The sequence below is a fragment of the Agelaius phoeniceus genome, assembly GCF_051311805.1.
Source record: "Agelaius phoeniceus isolate bAgePho1 chromosome W unlocalized genomic scaffold, bAgePho1.hap1 SUPER_W_unloc_2, whole genome shotgun sequence".
NCBI classification, from domain to species: domain Eukaryota; kingdom Metazoa; phylum Chordata; class Aves; order Passeriformes; family Icteridae; genus Agelaius; species Agelaius phoeniceus.
Window position 1 is genome coordinate 7398756 of NW_027509867.1, and position 24240 is coordinate 7422995.

The following is a 24240-nucleotide window of genomic DNA, read 5'->3' on the forward strand; positions in this document are numbered from 1 at the left end:
AAGCTCTCTGTGCCTCTGGGCTGTGCCCGGGCTGGCTGCAGGCAGTGCCCCAGCCCTGCTGGGCTGGCAGAAGAGCTGCTCATCCAGAGAAATGTGCTTTTGAAGCTCTTCTTGGTGAGCAGGAGCTGCCTCTGTGCCAGGAGCCCAGCCCAGCTCAGCAGCACAGACACAGCACAAGGACTTTAATCAGCCTCTGGGGCTTTGTGCTCAGGCCCTGAGCATCAGTCCCTGAGAGGGAGCTGAAGAAACCTCTGCAGAACTCCACGTCAGAATCCAACTCCAAACTTTCTTGGACTTTTAATGGCTCCCAGAGAGGGACACGACTGAGCAAGTGTCCCCAGGCCCCAGGCAGGGCAGAGAACTGCAGGCAGTGATGACAGGTGGGGACAGAGAGAAGCCAAGTCTTGGTGCCCTGGGGCACAGCAGGGTCTGTGCCAGCAAGGGCTGGGAGGAGACACCTTGTCCTGAGGCCCTGGGGCCTCCTGGCACAGCCCCAGCCAGGCTGGGCACTGTCAGCCCCTTGTGCTGCCCTCAGCATCCCCCCCTAGCCCACATCCCAGTGGCCTCAAGGATCTGCTGCAAGGAGTCCCTGGGGAGCCTTGCTCAGCAATGGCCCTGGGGGCTCCTTCATGCTCCCTGCAGGGACTGCAGGTTTTTCAAAGGACTTTGGCTTTGGCTTTTGCCTTGCAGTCTCTGAGAGGTTTGTGCAATCATGGCCTCCAATTATCTGCTGTAATTAGTCCCTGGAGAGGCTTTGTCATTAACAACACTCAGTGGGGCTCATTAATACTTCAAGGTACTTGAGTTATTTGAAGGTACTTGGTGTTTCCCTTTTGATACAGACTTTGGAAGAGGTTTGTGCAATCATGGCCCCAATTATCTGCTTTAACGAGTCCCTTGAGAGCTTTGTACTGACACTCAGTGGGGCTCATTAATACTTTCAGATACTCAAGGTTTTTAAGGTACTTTGGATCTAAGAATACTTTTAGCTATTTTTAAGGATTTTCCTTCCCACACTGAGTCTCTGGGAGGTTTTTGTGCCATCCTGGCCTCCAATTCTCTCCTCCAAGGAGTCCATGAGGAGCCTGTGTTGGGTATCTTAGCCCTTTCTGTTTTAACACAAAGATGGAATTGAAAGAATTTTGTAAGACTTTCTAAAAGCATCCAAGCAAACATGGGACAATTAACAATACAACAACAACCACTAAGAGAATGAAGAGTCCTGTTGTAGCTAGACATCATCCAGCCCTTTTAGTCCCTTGGATTGGAAGAGTTTATTGAACCAGTCTTTGTTTTCCACTTGAAGCTTCTTGACCCCTTCCTTCAGTACCTGAATGCTCTTGTGGATTGACTGGCTGTGGCTGGAGAGGTTCATGCAGCACATGCCCTCAGAGTCTACACAGCCATGCCCATGTGCCCAGAGTAAAAACTCTATCACTGTTCTGCAAGGTGGCGTGTCTGATGGTCTCTGTGTCTGAGAGCAGCCACTCAATGTGAGGGAGGCAGCATTGGTTTGCTTACTTAACAGGCACCCAGGATGGTCTGATTGCCCTAAAGCTTTAGCTGCAGCCACCCAAGGTAGTCCAAATTGGGGGTGCTACCATCCAACACCTGGATTAAAGTTTTCAAAGCCATCTCTTTGATATCATCCAATACTTCTCTGGGGATACCTGCTGCTTGATCATCTGGCAGGCTGTGTTGTCCTTCTCCAGCTAGATGGTTGATTGTCAATTCTGCCCTTGCCTCATTATTAGCATAGTCTGCTATTAATTGATTTAGTAAACACTTCCATCCCCCTTCCCACAGGGTGTATTCTGTAGGTGACAACAACATGGTCATAATATATTTTAAATCTTAGGGAGTTAAGACGTGGGGTAAACATGGCCCTCATTATGCCATTAAAACAAGGTACGTCCCTTCCTATGGTCTTTAGCTGCCCTACACAGATCCTTGATTTCCCCGTAAACCAATGGTTGATACCTGGGATTCTGCCCCCTTCTTTCATAACATACCAGGGCAATGAGGAGTTTCGAGGCTATTTGCCAGTCTCCTTCCTTAACTGGAGGCATGGCCCAGGGTGGAGGGGACGATTGACACTGGGGGTGTGACCCGCAGTTATGGGGGCGGAGTCTGGAGGTTCGTTCAGGGCGGAAGTGAAGGCTGTGGTAGCAGGAAGTGGAGGAGCCAAGATGGAGGGAGGATGGTTGGGCTCCCGTGCCACATTCGGGCTCCTTCTGTCTTGAGTCTCCAGGGCATGATGCTCCAAGACTGCGTGGCCATTGCCATCTTGGACCATCTTGGAAGGTCTGAGAAAGGCAGGTTTTGAGGGGAGGTCCCAAGTTAGGAGTGACAAAGGGATCGAGTTTTCAACACACTGCTTGCTGGTGAAGGGTCTCAAGGATGGTGTGGAAGATGGGGAGCATGCAGGGTGCAATGGGGTCCCTTTTGATCGAAAGGTTGTACAATTTAACTCCCAGTGACTCCCAAAATTCAGTGGTATGGATTTCGTCAGCAGAGGTGTCTGGAAAATTTTTAATGATCCACCTCATGATTGATTTTAATTCGTTCTTTCAAAATATTATGTCATGATCAGTGAGAATTAAAGCACCCATATATGCTCCTTTCTACTTTGGACATCTGGCTGCCCATTTTTCTCTTTCTCTGCCTTATGGGGAAGAGCCACTGGAATGCCCCAAATCAGTTATGGGACATGGGTGCATATTGTAAAAACACTGTGACAAAATGGGCAATAAATGTCTTGCATTTCCCCAAACCCACCTGCAATCCTATGCAGGTGAAACTGTTGTTGTCCCTGCTGATCCTGTGCAAGATCCCTTGAAGCAACGATGAATCCACTGGGCCCGGCACAATCCAAAATCCCAGGGAGCGCTGGCCTATCCATCAGCTAACCCCAGCTGACGTGACTGACACAGGGAGCCCTGAGTGTCATGGTCCCTGTTCGGGCGCCAAAGGTCACAATGAGGGTGGCTGTGACAAACCTCTCTGGTTCCCTGACTTCAGGGCAAGGGTGGGGAAAATGAAAAGGAGCAGGATCAATGGAGTTGCTTAAAAGGAACTTTAATAACAGGGTGAAAAACAATAAACATGGAGAAGTCGAGAACAGTATGAGGGGCAGGATCCTAAGACCCGAGACAAAGGGGAAGTAACAACATGTACACTTGGGGGTAGAACACTCTAGAACAATAACCCTATAGGGGAAACAAGTAACCAATAGGGGAGGAGAACTTGGACAACTTAGCATAACAACACTAAAGGCTTATGGGCGAACTCTCAAGCTCACCCTAAGTTAAACACATGATTCCCAGGGCTTGAAACTCACGCCCAGTTCTTCCGAGGTAAAATCTGGCTGACTCTGAGTTACAGCTGGGCTAACTCCCACATTGCTTCTTTGCTCTGGTCCCTTGGGACCATGCAGCCTAACAGAGCCACAATGATGTCCTTGGTTCCACGAGGCCCCACAGTGTCACAATGGTCCCTTGGATCCATGGTGCTCTGCAGTGTCACAATGGCCCCTGCATTTCACAAGGCTCCCAAATGTCACATTGGTCTGCATAGGAAGGAAACCACGGAGCCCTTGTGTTTCAGGAGCTGATGAACGGCAGCCACCAGAGGCCAAGGCAAGCCTGACCTGTCTGTCCTGGCAGGTTTGCTTGGAGCAACCCTTGGATATTTGAAATTATGAATGTGGAGTCCTAATTTCAGACATTTGTGCCTGGAGAAGGATGATTTTTTCCATAAAAGGAAAAGTACAGATCCCTTTCCAGTGTTTGGAAAACAGGTGAGTTCTGGCACTCAGGAGTCAAAGACCAGCCAGATTTGTTTGTCCTGGCAGCTTTTGTCTGGCAGGAATCCTTTCATACACAGAAATTTGGAGGTGGAATTCTAAATTTTGGCCATGGATGCCTGGAAAGAATGGACAGTTCTTTTCCATAAAAAGAAAAGCCCAGAGCCCCAGTGTTTCAGGGGCAGATGGGAGTGGCCTTCCACATTCCAAGGTCAGCCAGACCTGTCAGGTGGCCCCTGGGAGGCCAAGGCAGCCACAGCTGTTTCATGTTCCCTTGGTTCCACAGGGCCCTGCAGTGTCACAATGGCTCCTTGCTCCCATGAGGCCCTCAGGTGTCATAATGGCCCCTTGATTACACAAGTCCTTAAGGATCTTAATGGTCTCCATGGTTCCACAAGGCCCCACAGTGTCAGAATGGCCTTTGGGTTCCATGAAGCCTGGCTGTGTCCAATGGCCCCTTGGTTCCATTGGGGCCCAGTAGTGCAACAATGATTCCCTTGGTTCCACAAGTTCCCATAGTGCCACAATGGCCCCTTCCTTCCATGAGGCCCCACAGTGTCACAATGGTCTCCATGATTCCATGGGGCCTTGCAATGCCACAATGCTCTCCATGGATCCACGGTGCCCTGCAGGATCACAACGGCCCTTTGGCTCCATGAGGCCCTGAAATGCAGCAATGGCCTCTTGGTTCCACAAAGCCCTGCTGCTTCACACTGGCCCCTTGGGACCATGCGGCCCAACAGAGCCACAAAGATGTCCTTGGTTCCACAAGGCCCCACAGTGTCACAGTGGCCCCTTGGATCCATGGTACCCTGCAGGGTCACAATGTTCCCCTTGGTTCCACAAGTTCCTACAGTGTCACAGGTTCCACAAGGGCCTGCAGTGTCACCATGGCCCATTGGTTCCACAATGCTCCGCAGTGTCACAATGGTCTCCATAGGAGAGAAACAAGTGAGCCCCAGTGGTGCAAGGTCAGATGAGAGGCAGTCACCAGAGGCCAAGGCTGGCCAGACTTGACTGTATGGGCAGATTTTGTCTGGGAGTAACCCTTGGATATAGGGAATTTTAGATGCACAATCCTAATTTCAGCCATGGGAGCCTGGAGAAGAAAGACAGTTCTTTCCCATAGGAATAAAAGCACAGAGCCCCAGTGCTTCATGGTCAGATGGGAAGTGGCCCTTGACATGCCAAATTCAGTGGGACCTGTCAGACAGCCCCCAGGAGGCCAAACCAGGCAGGCCTGTTCCATGTTCCATGGACTTCATGGGTCCTAACACTGTCACAATGGTCTCCTTGATTCGATGAGCTCTGGCAATGTCACAATGGCTTCTTGGTTTCATGAGCCCCAACAGAGTCACAGGGTTCCCGTGGCTCCATGTGGCCCCGCTGTGTAACAATGGCTCCTTGTTTCTATTTTAAATCAATCACAATCAAAGCACAGTTTGATCATTGATCCTTGCTTCCATAGGGCCCATGATTTGCACAATGGTCTCCTTGATTCCATGATTCCTGGATTCCACAGTCTCACCATTGTTTCCTTGGATCTCCATTGTCACAAGTGACCCATGGCTCCATGAGGTTCCGTAGTGTCACCGTGGTCGCTGTCAGAGGCTGGATGAGATCCATGTCCCGAGACACCTTGGGATGCTCGGAATGCCCGTGTGGGGCCAGGGCCGGGTCAGGCCTTGGTTTGTGGTGGGACAGAGCCCCGCCCCCAGCCCTGGCCTGGCAGAGCTGCCAATCACACAGCAGGGGGCGGTGCTAACCCAGCTCTGATTGGCCCAGCTGTCAATCAATCACACGCCAGCAGCTGGTGCTACCCTGGCTCTGATTGGACAAGCAACTGGCAGTCCCACCCCAGGGGCGGGGCCATGAAGGCCCAGGGGGTTAAAAGCCGGAGCACGAGGCCAGCCCAGCGTCTGGATCCTGCTTTCTCCTGGGGTTCCTCTGTTGGTGATGCTGGAACCCCAGCAGTTGGTACCCATGTGCGTGTCTTTCTATGGATCTTCTGTCTTTCTGTGGTTCTCTATTTCTTCTCCTTCTAATCCTGCTTACCTGGAACATTTTTGGCTAACTTGACATGTTAAGGGTTAAAAGATTTTAGATTAAATCTGTGGGAACCCAGGGCACAGGGAATATTTCTCTGTCTGCTCTGAGGGGTCCTGACCCCCAGAGAAACACTGCCTTTAACCTTCGCCCATGGAGAGGACTTCCAGGACTTTGCGCGTGATTAGAATTTACTAAGGTGTGGAATAGGTAATAGAGAGTAGCATACTATGTCACTTGGGTGAGAAATTTAGGTTTTGGGATTTCTAGTACGGTCTAGATAGGAAGCAAGATGCAGGAATTTGGGTGTAGTCCCTGTCTTCTTCTTCATCTACTCCATTTTCTGCAGTGTTGGTGGCACAGGGTGATTGGTCAAGGAAAGCACAGTGCAGAGGTTATGTGGACAGTCAAGGGATGAGTTAGTGGTTGATAAGTAGAAATAATGTAGGTTTTAAGAATTAATTGGATGAGAAAACTTTAAACGACCTTTAAACCATTCATTTTAGTACCATTTTGAGGTGTTTTCCCAGCATGTTGAGCCTGGTGAGCAGAGCAAAGCAAAACTTCAGATAAGATAAGAAAAAACAAGAAGCTGAAGACTGAAAAAGTCCCATGCATCTCCTTTTACCTGGCACAGAACTGCTACAGAGGGTTTCCCCCATCCAGGGAGCCCCCAGAAAGGCCCAACATGAAACAAACATCAATAACTGGTGCCTCTACAATGTTTCTTATACATTGGCTTTTTTCCATAAAGTTGTTTACTAAAGGGTGTTGGCTTAATTGGCCAATCATGTGAAATGTGTTGATTAAATGACCAGTGGGGTCTACCTGTAGCAAATCAAGATATAAAAGAAGAGGACTGAAAAAACAGGTGGCTTTTAGCCCTTAGCCTTCTGATCTGAGTCTGTGTCATCTCTGATTCAACGGTGAAATTTGGGGATCTGTGGGGGCTATTGGGGCTCCTTTCTGCACCTTGTGACCCAACAGGAGCTTCTCTAATAAACTTTGCCTGAAGCTCCCACTGTGCCCATGACAGGAACCCCTGTGAGTGTCTGGGACATCCCGGCTCTTTGGCAGCCTGGGGACTCCTGGGATGTCACCGTGGAGCCCCCATGAGTGCCTGTGACAGATGGGTGCCTTTGCAGCCCAAGGTGCCCTGGGATGTCACCATGGAATGGCTGTGACTGCCTCTGACCACAGGGCTCTTTACCATTCCAGAAAGCCCTGGGAAGTCTCCATGGAGCTCCTGTCTCTGCCTGTGACATTGCAGCTCTGGAACAGCCTGGAGATTCTTGGAAAGTTCCCATGGAACCCCTCTGAGGGCCTGTGACAAATCCGATCCTTAGCAGGCAACCATCCCCAGCCCCCTGTTGCTATGGTCTGTTTCCATGGCAAACATCACCAGCCCCCTCTTGCTATGGTCAGTTTCCATGGCAACCATCACCAGCCCCCTCTTGCTATGCTCAGTCCCTCGGCTGCTCCATGGAGACCCCATGCCAGGGGTGGTTGCCATGGACACCAGCTCAGGCCTGCAGCCAGAGCCTGTTGCCATGGCAACCATTGGCAGCCCCATCCCCAGGCTGATGGGATCCCAGAGCCACAGAATTGGCTGAGCTGGGAGGGACCCATCAGGATCCTCCAGTCCAACTGCTGGCCCTGCACAGGACACCCCAACAATGCCAGCCTGGGCCTGGCAGCGCTGGCCAAACGCTGCTGCAGCTCAGAGAGCCCTGGAGCTGGGACCCTGCCCTGGGGAGCCTGGCCAGGGCCCCAGCAGCCTCTGGGCAAAAACCTTTTCCTGACATCCAACCTGAGCCTGCCCCGACTCAGCTGCAGCCGCTCCCTCCACTCCTGTCCCTGGGCACCAGAGGGAAGAGGTTCCCACAGCCCCAGCCAGGGACCCGCTCCCAAGGCTGCTGCCATGGCCACCAGGGCTGGCACCAGCTGGGATGCTCGGTTTCCACGGGCCGGGCTTCAGGAATGGGATTCCCCAATTTCCTGCTCCCGCTAAAACCGCGCTGCCCTCGCTGCCCTCCCGCCTCCCATGGAAAGCACAAAAGGCAAAGATCCCGGGCTGGGATAAGAACAATTTAATGGGAACAGCAATGAGATAAGGAACAAATGGAACAGAAATAATATTGATAACAGAAGGGATAAATAAAACTGTTTAGATATAACTGTTTACAGGGAAAAGAAAAACACAACTCACTGTGTCTTCCTGGCCACAATTTCTCCTGTCTGGAAAGGACACCCTTCTCCTCAGGGAGAGAGAGAGAGAGAGTCCCTTTCCTGCTCCTGGCAATGACCTGAGGTGGGAGTGAATGTAATGACAGGGCCATGGCCAGACCCTCATGTTTTTCAATGCCACATCATGTCATTGGAAGGGGCAGAAAAAGGGACAGGTGTCTTCCCAGCATGGATCACAGGGAAAATGGAACACCAGGGCTCTTCCCAATGTGGATGCTCCAATGTTGGATAAAGTTGGCAGCGCACAAAAATCCTCCTTCACTTGGGGCATTGGCAGAGCTTCCCTTACCGGTGCCTCCATTGGTGTCTGGTCAAATGAGAGCTGCAAGTGAAGCTCTTCCCACACTGGTGACACTCGTAGGGGCTCTCCCCAGGGTGCATGCGCCGGTGCCTGATGAGGGTTAACTTGTGGTTGAAGCCCTTCCCACAGTCTTGGCAGAGCAAGGGCCTCTCCTCTGTGTGAATCCGCTGGTGGCAGAGGAGATGGAAGCTGGTCTGAAACCTCTTCCCACACTGGGGACACTCGTAGGGCCTCTCCCCAGTGTGGTTGCGTTGGTGGATGATGAGGGCAGAGCTGCAGCTGAAGCCCTTCCCACACTCCCCACACTCGTAGGGCCATTCCCCAGTGTGGATCATCTGGTGGCTGATCAGGGTGCTGCTCTTCCTGAAGCTCTTCCCACACTCCAAGCACTTGTGGGGCTTCTCCCCATTGTGAAGCTGCCCATGGACCATCAGCTCTGAGCTCTGGCTGAAGCTCTGTCCACCTTCCTGGCTTAGGGTGGGTCCCACAATGGGATGATGGAATTTTATCAGCCCTGCAGTGACACTCAATGGCCCATTCACAGAAGATATCTCCCCTGGAGGGCATTATCAGGGCTGAGTCATGGAAGAGATCAAGAACACTGCCCCACCTGTTTATAGCAGTTGATGAAGATGGGCATTGAAAACATGCATTTGGTTTAGGGCAAATTTGGTTGAAAACCTCCAAAAGGGGTTTCCTCTAGAATGCAGATTCAGCAGCCCCACCCTCAGCCAGTTCGGGAAAATATTTCCTTGGGGAAAAGTGGAAAAAACTTTATTTAACAGGCAAAGTGTTCACCAGCACAAAAATTGAACAATATTAAGTAATAAAACCTCCTGCTGCTCCAAAAGAGATGACAAATTCCGAAAGTGCCTCCGTGGGCTGTAGCTCGTCTCACTCAGTCTCTTATCAGTCTCTTATCAGTCCCTTATCAGTCCCTCCAGCACTGGAAATGCCGCGACCCAGGCCCGGCCAGGTGGGCCACAGGTGGGAGCTGCTGGTGGTGTTCTGGGTGTTCAGTCCAGAGCAGGATTAAACAGCTCCAAAGAAAAAGAAAAACCACAGTCCAGGGAACTTCTCTGCCTCAGAGAGCTAAAAACTAACTAAAAGCAAAGGAGAGCTCTGTCCCACACTCTGTGCATCCAGGAGCCAAAATGTGGAGGAGTGAGTGCAGTGTCTGAAAACAAACTGCCGCTTCTTCCTCCTCCCCTTGGCTCTCAGAACCAGCCTTAAAGGTGCAGAACTCATTTCTGGGCTAAAGGGACCGATGGGGCACGAGCATCATGAAGTCACCCCAGGACGCGCCCCTGTCAGGGTCAGGGGGTCCCGTCCCCGCCTCATCTCCGGGCTGCCGGGGGTGCCCCAGCTCCAGTATCGCCCCTTCCCCTCTCCTCGCCCCGGGGGTCCCCCGTTCCACAGCCCCGGCTCTCACGGGGATCCCCAAAACCAATGTCCCGCCCCGTCGGTACCAGGCCATCCCCACGTGGACCCCCCGGGACCCTCCCGAGGGGCGATGGCGGCTCCTCTGCCCCCGAAAAAGCTCCTCTTAGGGAGCCCGGAGATACCCGGGGCTCGAGTCCGGGATCTGCCGGCTCCGAACACGCTCCAAAAAAATCCTCCCGGAGACCCCTGGCTGGAGTTATTTGGGAATTGAGCTACTAGAGCTGGGCTTCTTGTGGGACTTTTAGCAGCCTTGTGTTTCTCACCCCTGAGTAAATGAACTTTATCAGTCACGCTGATATCATTTGCTCCCTCTCCTCCAGTGATTTTAAAACTTTTCAAGGAAGGACAACAAAATATTTTCTTTTTCCTGGCCACCCACAACAGCCATTTTCCTCATAATTTCTCCCATAAGTTCCCCGGGAGGAAGGAGGGACTGTTTCCAAGTTTCCAAGAGTTCCTCCAGAGAGAACCACAACCTCCTCAGAGTAGGGAACCGTGCTGTTGTCAAAGGCACTTGGGGTCAGACAGCAGTGCCTAAACTCACAATGCCCGAAAAATGTTGCCATCTGGTTAAGAAAATTGTTACAGAGATGCCTCTGCCCCAATTAAAGTGCCAACGAAATCAAATCCATCGTGGATTTTATTGAACAGTAAATGTGAGGTAGAGAGAGAGTTGGAAAGAATGAGAAGAGGGGGGCGGGCAAGGGAGTGACAGGGACAGAGACCTCCCCTGGAGCAGGGCAAGTGTGACATTGTCCCCTGTGTGTGTGGCCTTCCCAGGGTGGGGGTTTTACACATGAGCCAGTTTGGGTAAGGAGGGTGGTGTTCACCCCCTGAGCAGGGATTCCCCCACTGTTTCAGGTTGCAATGTAAGATGGAACCAAATGCATGTTTTCAATGCCCATCTTCATCAACTGCTATAAACAGGTGGGGCAGTGTTCTTGATCTCTTCCATGACTCAGCCCTGATAACGCCCTCCAGGGGAGATATCTTCCGTGAATGGGCCATTGAGTGTCACTGCAGGACTGATCAAATTCCATCATCCCATTGTGGGATGCTCCGCCCAGGGGGAGGATCTAAGCATTCCTACCTGCATATAAGCTGAGCCTTGCAACACCAGGAGCAGCTTGCCTACTGGATTCCCAGAGGACAAGAGCTCCAGAACCACCCCTGGACCTCCAAAGGAAGACCAGACCCTTCTACAGGATCACTGCTTGGACAGAATCACCTTCATCACTCCCACAGGACTGCAGCCACCATTTAATGGGACTGCAGCCACCACCCTGACCAGCAACAGAGTGTCAGGTTATATCCAGACTCTGTCAGTTTAAGGCAGTGTTTCTGCATCATTGCCTTGATCTTCATTTTCTTATTAAATTGTAATCCTGTTTTAGACTCTCCCCAGGTTTGCCTTCAAACAAGTACAAAATTCAATGTACTTATCCCTTGTTTTCTTCTCAAAACAGGATTTTCCATCCCTTAAACTTGGCCAGATGGAGGAGGAGGCTGTGAGGAAGAAGAAGGTGCCCCAGGAGCCCCAGGCAGGTGAGGAGGAAGTCAGTGCCCCTTTCCCCCTCTCTCCTGCTCCATCTCCCAGCCCAGCAGAGCCCCCGGCTGCAGGACAACCCTGCTGCCAACCCTGTCCTGCCGGGGATGCACTGGGGGGATCTCCTTCCCCTTCCCTGTGGCACGGAGGCAAATCCCATCCTCTCCTTGGCCTTCCTCCCCCAGAAAAGGAGCTGAGGATGGAGACCAGGGAGGAGAAATTCCCACAGCAGAAACTCATGGATGAGGCCATTTTGAGTGACTCCAGGACACAGGAATCCAATGGGGAGGAAAATCCCCAGAGATCCCACAGGAGGAGGGGCTCAAAACCCAGCCCAGGGTGCTCTGAGGAGGAAAGACCCACCCTGAGCCAGGAAGGTGGACAGAGCTTCAGCCAGAGCTCAGAGCTGGTGGCCCATGAGCAGCTTCATGATGGGGAGAAGCCCCACAAGTGCTTGGAGTGTGGGAAGAGCTTCAGGCAGAGCAGCACCCTGATCAGCCACCAGATGATCCACACTGGGGAATGGCCCTACAAGTGTGGGGAGTGTGGGAAGGGCTTCAGCTGCAGCTCTGCCCTCATCATCCACCAACGCATCCACACTGGGGAGAGGCCCTATGAGTGTCCCCAGTGTGGGAAGAGGTTTCAGACCAGCTCCAGTCTCCTCCAGCACCAGCAGATTCACACAGAGGAGAGGCCCTTCCACTGCCCTTACTGTGGGAAGGGCTTCAAGCGCAACTCCACCCTCATCACCCACCAGCGCATCCACGCTGGGGAGAGGGAGAGGCCCTACGAATGTCCCCAGTGTCAGAAGAGGTTTTACACCAGCTCTGATCTCCTCCTGCATGAGCGGATTCACACGGATGAGAGGCCCTTCCGCTGCCCTGACTGTGGGATGGGCTTCAAGCGCAACTCCCACCTCATCAGGCACCGGCGGATCCACACCGGGGAGAAGCCCTACGAGTGTGGGGAATGTGGGATAAGCTTCTGCCAGAACTTTAACCTGATCTCCCACCAGAAGACCCACACCAGGGAACGGCCCTATGAATGTGGGGAATGTGGGAAGAGCTTTAGGCTGAAGTCTCTCTTGATCTGCCACCAGAGGATCCACACTGGGGAAAGGCCATACAACTGCGGGGAATGTGGGATGACCTTTAGTAGGAAGACCCAAATGATCATCCACCAAATGATCCACACAGGGGAGAGGTCCTACCAGTGCCCCGAGTGTGGGAAGAGGTTTCACACCAGCTCTCAGCTCCTCCAGCATCAGCGGATTCACACGGATGAGAGGCCCTTCCTCTGCCCCGACTGCGGGAAGGGCTTCAAGCACAACTCCACCCTCGTCACCCACCGGCGCATCCACACTGGGGAGAGGCCCTACGAGTGTCCCCAGTGTGGGAAGAGCTTCACCAGCAGCTCTCACTTGAGCAGACACCAACGGAGGCACCAGTAAAAGAAGCCCTGCACATGCCCCAACTGCAGGAAGAGTTTAATGCACTGCTCCAGCTTTATCCCCCATTGGAGACCCCACATTGGGAAGAGACCTGGTGATCCATGTTCCCTGTGATCCATGCTGGGAAGACACCTGTCCCTTTTCCTGCCCCTGCCAATGACATGATGTGGGATTGGAGAACATGAGGGTCTGGCCATGGCCCTGTCATTACATTCACTCCCACCTCAGGTCATTGCCAGGGGCAGGAAAGGGACTCTCTCTCTCTCTCTCTCCCTGAGGAGAAGGGTGTCCTTTCCAGACAGGAGGAAATACATTGCCAGGAAGAACAAGTTGTTGATGTTGTAGTTTTCTCTGTAAATAGTTTTACTTATCCCTTCTGTTATCAATATTGTTTCTGTTCCTGTTTGTTCTTTATCTCGTTGCTGTTCCCAATCAATTGTTCTTATCCCAGCCTGGGATCTTTGCCTTTTTTGCTTTCCACGGGAGGCGGGAGGGCAGCGAGGGCAGCGCGGTTTTAGCGGCAGCAGGAAATTGGGGAATCCCATTGCTGAAGCCCGGCCCGTGGAAACCGAGCATCCCAGCTGGTGCCAGCCCTGGTGGCCATGGCAACCACCCCTGGCATGGGGTCTCCATGGAGCTGCCAAGGGACTGACCATAGCAACAGGGGGCTGGTGATGGTTGCCATGGAAACAGACCATAGCAACAGTGGACTGGTGATGGTTGCCTGCTAAGGATCAGATTTGTCACAGGTCCTCAGAAGGGTTCCATGGGGACTTTCCAAGAATCTCCAGGCTGTTCCAGAGCCGGAATGTCACAGGCAGGGGCAGGGGCTCCATGGAGACCTCCGAGGGGTTTCTAGGATGGTAAAGAGCCCTGTGGTCAGAGGCAGTCACAGCCATTCCATGGTGACATCCCAGGAGTCCCCAGGCTGCCAGACAGCTGGGATGTCCCAGACACTCACAGGGGTTCCTGTGATGGGCACAGTTGGAGCTTCAGGCAACATTTATTAGAGGAGCTCCTGTTGGGTCACTGGGTCCAGAAACGATCCCCAATGCTCCCCATAGATCCCCAAATGTCGCTGTTGAATCAGTGTTCCATGGTTTCTTTCCAATGGAAAACAACCATCCTTATCCTCCAGGTGTCCATGTCTGAAATTGGGATTCCACCTCCAAAATTCTGGATATCCAAAGGTTATTCCCAGGCACAATCTGCCAGTACCATCAAGTCTGGCTGGCCTGGACCTCTGGTGGCAGCCCCTGCAACACTGGGGCTGGGTTCTTCCCTTCCCATGGAGATCACTGGGACACTGTGGGGACCTCATGGAACCAAGGGGATCATTGTGGCACCACTGGAGCCCATGGAACCAAGGGGCCATGGTGACCCAGTGGGGCTTCATGGAACCCAGAGACAATTCTGGCTCTGTGAGGCCTGATGGAACCATAGAGACCATCGGGACCCTTCAGGGCCTTGTGTCACCAAGGGGGCATTATGGCACCTCAGGGCCTCAGGGAAGCAAGGGACCATTGGGACACTGTGGGGCCCCATGGAACTGAGGGAACATGGAATAGGTCTGGCTGGCTTGGCCTCCCAGGGGTCCCCTGACAGGTCTGGCTGATGTTGTGATGTCAAGGGCTGCCTCTCATCAGCTCCTGGAAAACTGGGGCTCTGTGCTTTTTTTGCTATGGAAAAGAACCGTCCCCCTTTTCTGATGCCCATTGCCAAAATTGGAACTCTCCCTAAAACAATTCCTATATGCAAGGATTTCACTCAGAACAAAATTCTGCTTGCTCTGGCTGGCCTTGGCCTCTGGTGGCCACCTCTCATCTGCCTCTGAAACTCTGGGGCTCTGTTCCTTCCTTCCAATGGAAAAGAACCGGCTTTCATGTCCAGGGACCATGGCCAAAGTTAGAATTTGGCCTCTCAATTCTGTTTATCTAAGGACTGATCTCAGACAAAAGTAGCCAGGACAGAGAGGTCACCCTTGCCCTGTCCTCTTGTGATTTTCTTAGACCTTGAGCTGAATGTTTTCATTTGAAAACATCTTGGATAGGGCACAGAGATCTCCCAAGGAGGGGTTTTGAGGCCTTGGGCACATGAGCCCTACATATGGACAAAGGAGCTCTGTGCTCTGTGCAGTTGTGGTGGTTTTGCATCACAGAAGTGATGTCCTAAAAGGAGTTGCTAGCAGTTTTCTTCCATGTCTGACAAAAAACCAATCAGTAATTATCTTTGAGAATTGACAATCTGTTAAACCACTAAGGGAACTGTACAAGGCTCTGTGAAGACACATGTTAAAGATGAGAAAGCCTGGGAGGGTCTCTTTCCCTTCTGGCTGGCACAGAGGTAACAAGGCTGACCCGGCCCCGTCTCAGCCAGGCCGGGCCGGGCGGCTCCTGCCGTGGGGCCGGGCCCCTTCCCAGGGACCCCGCCAGGCCCCATCGGCTGCCGGGCAGGGCAGGGGAGGCCGCGGGGCCGAGGCCGGGCCGGGCCATGGCTGCAGTTGGGAACATCTGGGCCCTGCTGAGCCCTGCCCCGCCGCCAGCCCGGGCCCAGCCAGGATCCGCCGGGCCCCAGGAGCAGCCCCGGGCCGGGCCGGCTCGGCCAAGATTCTGCCACCCTTGGGCTTCAGCCGCAAGCCCCGGGCAGGGGCAGGAGAAGCCATCGGCCCCTGGCCGTGCTGCTGCTGTGCTCTGGCCTGGCTGCTGAGATCCTGGCCCTGCCCAAGCGCGGCCCATCCTGACACAGCCCCAGCGCAGCCGCTGCAGAAACCTCCATCATAAAACAGCTCCGGCCGCAAGCACCGAGCCTGGCCGGGGGCACGGAACCATCTGCAGGCCCTGGGTGAGATATGAACTCTTTCAGTGCTTCCATCCTCCCTCCAGTGAGAGAATAGGACAAACATGAAGACACCCAGGTCACTGAAGGGGAAGCTGAGTCCCAGATGGGAGGAATGAGGAGATGCCTTGATCTTGGGGCTGAAATCCTCTTGTAAAGCTATGGAGAAGGATGGAATTAATATATCAGACTCTCTTTTCCCTATAACTATTTGAAAATATGGGGAGATGACCTGTTCAGCAAAAACCTCCATGCTAAAGTAGGCAAATGTTGAAGTAGCTGTGATCCCATGAGAAGTTTAAACAGAGAAAGAGAGAAGAGTGGTGAGATCCTGTGCCCTCAGGGAGAGAAGAAGAAGATCTCTGTTCTCAGAGATGAAGATGATTTCAGAAATAGATGAAGAGAATCTTTGCTCTTGAACAGCTCATCTTTAAACTCATACCCCATTAGTTGACATGGCCCATAAAACCAGCTGTGGGTTAAGCTGTGAAAAATGGGAGGGACTTCACAGTTGCAGATTTTCTGGGCACCTGCTCTTCGTGGGAATTGAGAGCCACAAGAGAACATTTTTCTTATGGAGAAGTCTCCATAGCATGAAAGAGAGTCTCCTCTCCCTAAGTGAACTGAAGAAAGACTGTTCTAGATGGTGTAAACTGACTGAAACTTTCAGGTTTTGTCTCCTTGCATTGTCAGTAAGAAAGAAAAGGTTGTAGGGAGAGGAGAAGTGTTCAGATTCTTATTATTCTTTTTTCTATCTAGTGGTAATAAACTTTTCTATATACCCTTTTAAAATTTTGAGCCTGCTTTGCCTTTCTCCTAATCCTATCTCACAGCAGGAAATGAGTAAATATATTCCAGTGAGTGCAATGGTAATTAGCTAACACTGATCCCACTGCACAAATAGATGCATTGGCTGAGAAATCTCAAATTAGCAAACCAAAATCACTCCAGATACATTCCTGATAAAATGCATTAGAGCAGAGGGAAATCAAGGCAGAGCCATGGTTTGTCAGGACTTGCCGCATCTTGATGAGCCCCGCGGTGCATTTGGAGCTGAGCCCTTGAACCTCAGGGCCTGAGAGGAGATTGCACAAACCTTTCCAGGAGTCAAAGTCAGAAGAAAACCCCAAAGTGTCTCAAAGCATGAATGGGTCCCACTGAGGTCCATCCCCAACACAGGCTCCTCATGGACTCCTTGGAGGAGAGAATTGGAGGCCAGGATTAACCAAAAACCTCTAAGAGTCTCAATATGGAAAGGAAATTCCAAACTACCTTAAAAATTTTGAGTATCTCAAAGCATTAATGAGACCCACTGAGTGTCAGTGCAAAGCTCTCAAGGGACTCGTTAAAGCCGTTAATTGGGGCCATGATTGCACAAACCTCTCACAGAGTCTCTATCAAAAGGGAAACACCAAGTATCTTAAAATAACTGAAGTACCTTGAAGCATTAATGAGCCCCACTAAGTGTTGTTAATGACAAAGCCTCTCCGGGGACTAATTACAGCAGATAATTGGAGGCCAGGATTGCACAAACCTCTCAGAGACTGCAAGGCAAAAGCCAAACCCAAAGTCCTTTGAAAAACCTGCAGTCCCTGCAGGGAGCATGAAGGAGCCCCCAGGGCCATTGCTGAGCAAGGCTCCCCAGGGACTCCTTGCAGCAGATCCTTGAGGCCACTGGGATGTGGGCTAGGGGGGGATGCTGAGGGCAGCACAAGGGACTGACAGTGCCCAGCCTGGCTGGGGCTGTGCCAGGAGGCCCCAGGGCCTCAGCACAAGGTGTCTCCTCCCAGCCCTTGCTGGCACAGACCCTGCTGTGCCCCAGGGCACCAAGACTTGGCTTCTCTCTGTCCCCACCTGTCATCACTGCCTGCAGTTCTCTGCTCGGCCTGGGGCCTGGGGACACTTGCTCAGTCCTGTCCCTCTCTGGGACCCATTACAAGTCCAAGAGACTTTGGAGTTGGATTCTGCCTTGGAGTTCTGCAGAGGTTTCTTCAGCTCCCTCTCAGGGACTGATGTTCAGGGCCTGAGCACAAAGCCCCAGAGGCTGATTAAAGTCCTTGTGCTGTGTCTGTGCTGCTGAGCTGGGCTGGGCTCCTGGCACAGAGGCAGCTCCTGGTCACCAAGAAGAGCTTCAAAAGCACATTTCTCTGGATGAGCAGCTCTTGTGCCAACCCAGCAGGGCTGGGGCACTGCCTGCAGCCAGCCCGGGCACAGCCCAGAGGCACAGAGAGCTTCAATCAGTCAGGGCTGGGAAGGGGCTGAGAAGTGCCTGGGGCACAATCACTGCCAGCCCTTGGCACAGGAACCTCTGGCTGCAGGACAATGCAGCTGCAGCTCCTGGAGCCATCTCCTCAAGCTGGAACATGCCAATACCTGCAGAGCCTGTGAGTACATTCTCTGCTTGTCTCTTGTGCAGAGCAGCCAGGGGTGCCCAGGGCTGTCCTGCAGAGCAGGGTCCTGCAGCCCAGGGCGCTGTGCTGGGGCAGGGACTCTGCTGCCTGCCAGGGACAGCTCTCAGCCAGCCCTGGCAGCTGCTCCCAGCCCTGGGGAGAAGCTCTGGGGGGAAGGAGCCGCCCTGAGCAGGGCAGGGGCTGCTGCTGAGAGAGCCTGGGTGGGGCAGGGCTGCTCCCAGCTCCAGACCAGCCTGGCCACAGCTCCGCAGGGCACTTCCCAAAGAAGGTAAGCCTGGGATTGCTGTATAGATCAGGAGCTTTCCTGAGAGTGTTTTCAATTTCATGCTTGAAGAAGGATGGGAACACTGGGGTGATTACAAGAAGATTTTTTTTACTTTATACAATTTTCATATATTTGTAGCTCTATAAATTACTATTACATAATTATAAATCTATATTGCTTTTTTAAGTCTATTAAACTCTTAATGAACTCTATTACTATTATATAAATCTATAACTATAATCCTTTATTAACATTATTATTTTCCCTAACCTTTTTCTTTGATTTTAGAAAAATAAACTGATTGTCTAAATGCATTCCTGAAATTCATATAGTATACAAAACATATAGTATCCTGTATAGTTTTATTATCAGGAAGAGGACCTACAAGAAGAACATTTTGTTTTTTGACCAGAATGTGAGCAGTCATAACAAAAAGTGAAGGCAAAGAAGCCCTTGGACCTACTCCAATGGATTGAGCCAGGGATGTGTAACTGGGGTAAGTGAATCCCCTATTGGATGTTCCTGTTAAATATCCTAATTAATCAACCTTAATAAATTGTTGAAATCAGGCCCTGGGTGTGCCCCATCCCCACTGGGACACCTAGAAGCTTCCAATAAAGGTCTGGTTTTTACTTTACTGTTCTAACACTGTTGAAAGGGGGTTTTTTTCTCTTTTGATTATAAAAAACAAGGGGATGAGAGAAGCAGAACAGGAATTGTAATCCAAGAATCCCAGGACATTCTGAGTTGAAAGGGACACACAGGATCATCAAAGGAATGTTTGAACATTTACAGAGAGTCCAGAACTGTAAATTAAGTTGATCAGTGTCTCTGCTGGGAGCCTCCCAAAGGGCCCTCAGCCACTCCTCAGCCCTGCACAGCAGCAGCATCACCTTTGCGGGGCCCAGCAGGGCTCTCCTGAGCTGCCCTTGCCCAGCTGCACACAGAGCCTGCCCCAGCCAGGGCCCTGCACACAGGCAGGTTTCTGTAGGGCCCCAGCCAGGGCACACAGGCTGGGATGGGCTCTGTGAGCGCTGGCAGGGACAAGGCTCCTCTCAGGAGGGAATGTCCAGGCCCAGGGAGATGCTCAGGGAAGGAGAGGGGGCTGAAGAGAGCAGGGCTGGGGCAGGAGGGCACTGTTGGTGTGTGGGAGGTGCCGGGCACAGCTGGGCACGGGAACACTGTCCTGAGTGCCCGGCTGTCTCTGCCCTGCCCTCTCAGGCACAGCACCACAACATCTGCTCTTGCTTCTGCCCTGCCCTGACATTGGCACTGTTATCTGCTGCTCTCAGGGAGGCTCTGGCATCTGCAGCAGCTGAGCCAGGCACTGCCCTTGGCATTCCTGCCAGGCAGGGCTGTCCATGGCAATGGGGTGTCCAAGCTTCCCTGGCACCTGTGGGGCTGTGGGCAAAGCAGTCCATGGCAAAAGGGAATGAGCTGAGCCCCCTCCCTGAGATCCCATCATGGGCACAGCCAGGGATCTCCTTGCTGTGCCCTGCCAAGCTCTGAGCTGCCCTCCTGGGTGCAAATCTGTGCCAGAGCCTCTGGGAGTTCCCTCAACGTCCCACGGGGAAGGGCAGAGCTGCCACAGCTGAGGAAATGCTGCTGGGTTTGCCCAGGGAGCCGTGAGTGTCCTTGGCACAAGGGGGTGCTGAGACCTTGCCCAGAGACCTTGAGAGAGGGTGAGACACTCAGGGATCCCTCTGCTCTGGGCAGGGTCTGGTTTATCCCAGGGTGACCCAGGAGTGTGACTGTGCTCTGATTGCAGCCAAAGGCTTTCCCACAGAAGCTAGAAGGGCGGTGTGTCCCAAAAGTAGGGACAGTCTACAGGGAATGGCCCAGGTTTGACTCCAAGCAGCCTCTCCTGACTTGTCACTGTCCTTTCTCCATGAACAGGTGCACATGTGCAGCCCCAGCAAATGTCCAACAGCAGCTCCATCAGGCACTTCCTCCTGCTGGCATTGGCAGACAGGCGGCAGCTGCAGCTCCTGCACTTCTGCCTCTTGCTGGGCATCTCCCTGGCTGCCCTCCTGGGCAACGGCCTCATCATCAGCGCCGTAGCCTGCGGCCACCACCTGCACACGCCCATGTTCTTCTTCCTGCTCAACCTGGCCCTCGCTGACCTGGGCTCCATCTGCACCACTGTCCCCAAAGCCATGCACAATTCCCTCTGGGACACCAGCAACATCTCCTACACTGGATGTGCTGCTCAGCTCTTTTTGATTTTCTTCTTCCTGTCAGCAGAGGTTTCTCTCCTGACCATCATGTGCTACGACCGCTACGTGTCCATCTGCAAACCCCTGCACTACGGGACCCTCCTGGGCAGCAGAGCTTGTGCCCACATGGCAGCAGCTGCCTGGGCCAGTGCCTTTCTCAATGCTCTCATGCACACGGCCAATACATTTTCCCTGCCCCTTTGCAAGGGCAATGCCCTGGGCCAGTTCTTCTGTGAAATCCCCCAGATCCTCAAGCTCTCCTGCTCTAAATCCTACCTCAGGAGTCTACCACTTCTTGCTGTTAGTGCCTGTTTATCATTTGGCTGTTTTGTGTTCATTGTTTTCTCCTATGTGCAGATCTTCAGGGCTGTGCTGAGGATCCCCTCTGAGCAGGGACGGCACAAAGCCTTTTCCACCTGCCTCCCTCACCTGGCTGTGGTCTCCCTGTTTGTCACCACAGGCATGTTTGCCTACCTGAAGCCCCCCTCCATGTCCTCCCCATCCCTGGATCTGGCCCTGTCAGTTCTGTACTCAGTGGTGCCTCCAGCCCTGAACCCCCTCATCTACAGCCTGAGGAACCAGGAGCTCAAGTCTGCAGTGAGGAGACTGATGACTTGATTGTTTTGGAAACATTGAAGTGCTGGGCAATTTCTGCAAATCACTTGTAATAAAAGTTGTTTTTGATAATTCTTGTTGGTTTCATTTTGGAGGTTCTTTTTCTTTGTTGTACTTTATTAATCTCGTCTGATACTGTTAGATTGGATGTGAACTACACACATGTGATTAGGGTCAAAGAAGAAAATGTTTTTATATTTAATGTTCTCTAGTTTAGATATTTTTAAGAAAACATCATTTTAAGTCATTAATTACATCACAATAACTTATTATATTCATTAGAACAAAGCTATTAGTATCAATATATTTGGCAAAAGTTTTACAGAAAGTTAATAAGCTATGCATACAAATTTACTCTTGCATCTAGTCTACCTAACAAAAATTTACATGTATCTCTTCTAATCTATTTCCATGCTAATGCCTTGTCTTCTTCCTTGCTATGGATACACTCTAAAATCATCAATTGTTATTTCATCTATTAACTCAGCTTTGCTTGTCAGCTAGCTGTCAAGCCCGACTGTATTGTCCACAGAGAAATGTCATTGCTTGTGCCATTTCCCCTTTTGTTTCTCTCCACCTTCCCTGTGGCCCCACACTGTGTCAATGAGGGGCTGCGCTCTTGGTGCCTTTAAAGGAACTAAAGGTTCTCCTAGCAAAGTTTTCTGAAGTGATCCCCCTTTTGTTGCCTTCTCTGGAGCTGCAGCAGCAATGTCTGTGTGCAGAGCTGGGGCAGATCAGTGCTGGCCCAGCAGCTGTGTCCAGCAGCAGCAGCAGCAGCAGCACTTGGTGTTGCCAGTGCTGCTGCCGTGGCCCTGCCCCGCTGCCCTGGTGGCCCTGGTGTTGCTGCAGGGCCTGAGTGCTCTCGGGGCCGGGCACAGCCCTGGGGGTGGCAGTGCCGGGGCTGCAGCAGGGACAGGCCATGTAATATCAATCACCTTTGATAATTCTTTTGGGTTTGGTTGTGAGTTTGTTCTTTTTTTTCCCATGTTTCAGTTTTTTAATATTGTCCACAAAGAAAAGCCATTGGTTTTGCCATTTATCATTTTGTTTCTCTCCATCTTCCCTGTGGCCACAGATTGTGTCGGTGAGGGGCTGCACTCCATGTGGCTTTCAAGGAACTAAAGGATCTCCCAGGAAAGTTTTTTCCAGAGATGCCCTTGCGTTCCCTTCTCTGTAGCTGCAGCAGCAATGTCTTTGTGCAGAGCTGGGGGCAGACCAGTGCTGGCACAGCAGCTCTGCTTCTGCTGGCCACACCATTCCTGATCTAGGCCAGGAGCCAATGGCCTTCTTGGCCACTTGGGCACACTGCTGCCTCATGTCCAGCCTGCTGTCCATCAGTCCCTGCAGGTCCCTTTCTGCCTGGCTGCTCTCCAGCCACTCTGTCCCCACCTGTAGCACTGGGGCCAAATATCAGGGCCTGGCACTTGGATTTGTTAAACTTCACCTTGTTGGATTCATCCCCTGGATCCAGCCTGTCCAAGTCACTGTGCGGAGCCCTCCGACCCTCCAGCAGATACATCCAGCTTGTTGTCATCTGCAAAGATGTCCTTGGTTCTTTGGGCCCCCTCAGTGTCACAATGGCCTCTTGGTTACACCAGGCCCTGCACTGTCACACTGGTCTCCTTGCTTCCATGGGGCCTCAAAATGTGACAATGGTCTCCTTGGTTCCATGGGGCTTCACAGTGTCACAATGTTCTCATTGGTGCTGCAGTTTCACAGTGGCCCCTTGATTCCATGGGGCCCCAGGGTGTCACAATGGCCCCATGGTTACATGAGGTCCCACACTGTCATCATGGTCTCCTTGGTTTTGCAGTGTCAAAATGGTGAAAAGCCTTGGTTACACGAGGCTCTGCAGTGTCACAATGGCCTCTGTGGTTGCACGAGGACCCAGAGTGTCATGGGGCACTCCCTGGGTCCATTTGGCCCCACAGCACCACAATGGAGCCCTGGTTCTGTGGGGCTGCACGGTGTCACCATGGTCCTCTTAGTTCCACGAGGCCCTGCAGTGTCACAATGGCCCCAGAGTGTCCCAATCATCACAGAATGACAGAATCAAATAGGCTGGAAAAGACCTTTGGGATCATCAAGTCCAACCAATGCCCTAATACTGCCTTGTCACCCAGACCATGCCACTGAGTGCCACTGGAGAGGGACAGTGACTCTGCCACCTCCCCCCTGGCCAGCCCATTCCAGTTCCCACTCACCCTTTCTGTGAGGAACTCCTTCCTATTGTCCAGCCTGAGCCTCCCCGGGTGCAGCTTAAGGCTGGGTCTTCTTGTCCTGCCCTCCAGCAGATCCACACTCACACCCAGCTTGGTGCCATCTGCAATTTGTGAATGCTGCACTCGATCCCCTCACCCAGACCATCAGTGAAGATATTAAACAGGACTGGGCCCAGCACAGATCCCTGGGGACAGCCCCAGTGCCTGGGCACCAGCTGGGTGCAGCACCATCCCCACCACTCTCTGGGCCCAGCCTCCAGCCAGCTCTTAAATCTCCCAGCCAGGAGGGAACCTGCCCAAGCCGTGGGCTGCAGCTTTTCCAGGGAATGCTGTCAGAGACAGAGTCAAAGGCTCTGCTGGAGTCCAGGCACACAACATCCACAGCCTTTCCCACATCCACAGGTGGGTCACCTGGGCATAAAAGGAGACCAGGTTGGTCAGGCAGGACCTGCCAGCCCTAAATCCACGCTGGCTGGCTCTGATCCCTGGGCCATCCTGTGGGTGCCCTGTGATGGCACTCAAGGTGATCTGTTCCATAACCTTGCCGGGCACCCAGGTCAGGCTGACAGGCCTGGAGTTCCCCAGCTCCTCCTTCCAGCCCTTCCTGGGGATGGGCTCACACTGGCACCTCCACTGCTCTGGGCCCTCCCTGCTGAGCCAGGACTGATGGTAAATGATGGAGAGCAGCTTGGGGAGCTCATCCACAGCTCCCTCATCCCCCTGGGATGGATCCCATCTGATCCCATACACCTGTGAGCATCTGAGTGGCTCAGCAGGTCCCCAGCTGCTTCCTCCTGGATTCCAGGGGGCTGTTCTGCTCCCTGTGCTCATCTACCAG

At 52.5% G+C, this 24240-nt stretch overlaps 2 protein-coding genes across 2 annotated transcripts in view; both read left to right on the forward strand.

Annotated features, from left to right (window-relative positions):
- LOC143692689 (uncharacterized) overlaps positions 1–24240 on the forward strand; it is a 365642-nt gene that overhangs the window by 172309 nt on the left and 169093 nt on the right. Inside the window, 1 exon segment of the mRNA XM_077172932.1 lies at positions 11766–12834. Coding sequence (XP_077029047.1) covers positions 11766–12834 — 1069 coding nt within the window.
- On the forward strand, positions 20269–21183 carry LOC143692773 (olfactory receptor 14J1-like). Its single transcript, XM_077173014.1, has one exon. It carries the CDS (start codon positions 20269–20271, stop codon positions 21181–21183), a length of 915 nt encoding a protein of 304 aa, XP_077029129.1.

Coding starts and splice junctions, on each gene's coding strand:
- LOC143692773 (XM_077173014.1), top strand. CDS start 20,269: ATGTCCAACAGCAGCTCCATCAGGCACTTCCTCCTGCTGGCATTGGCA.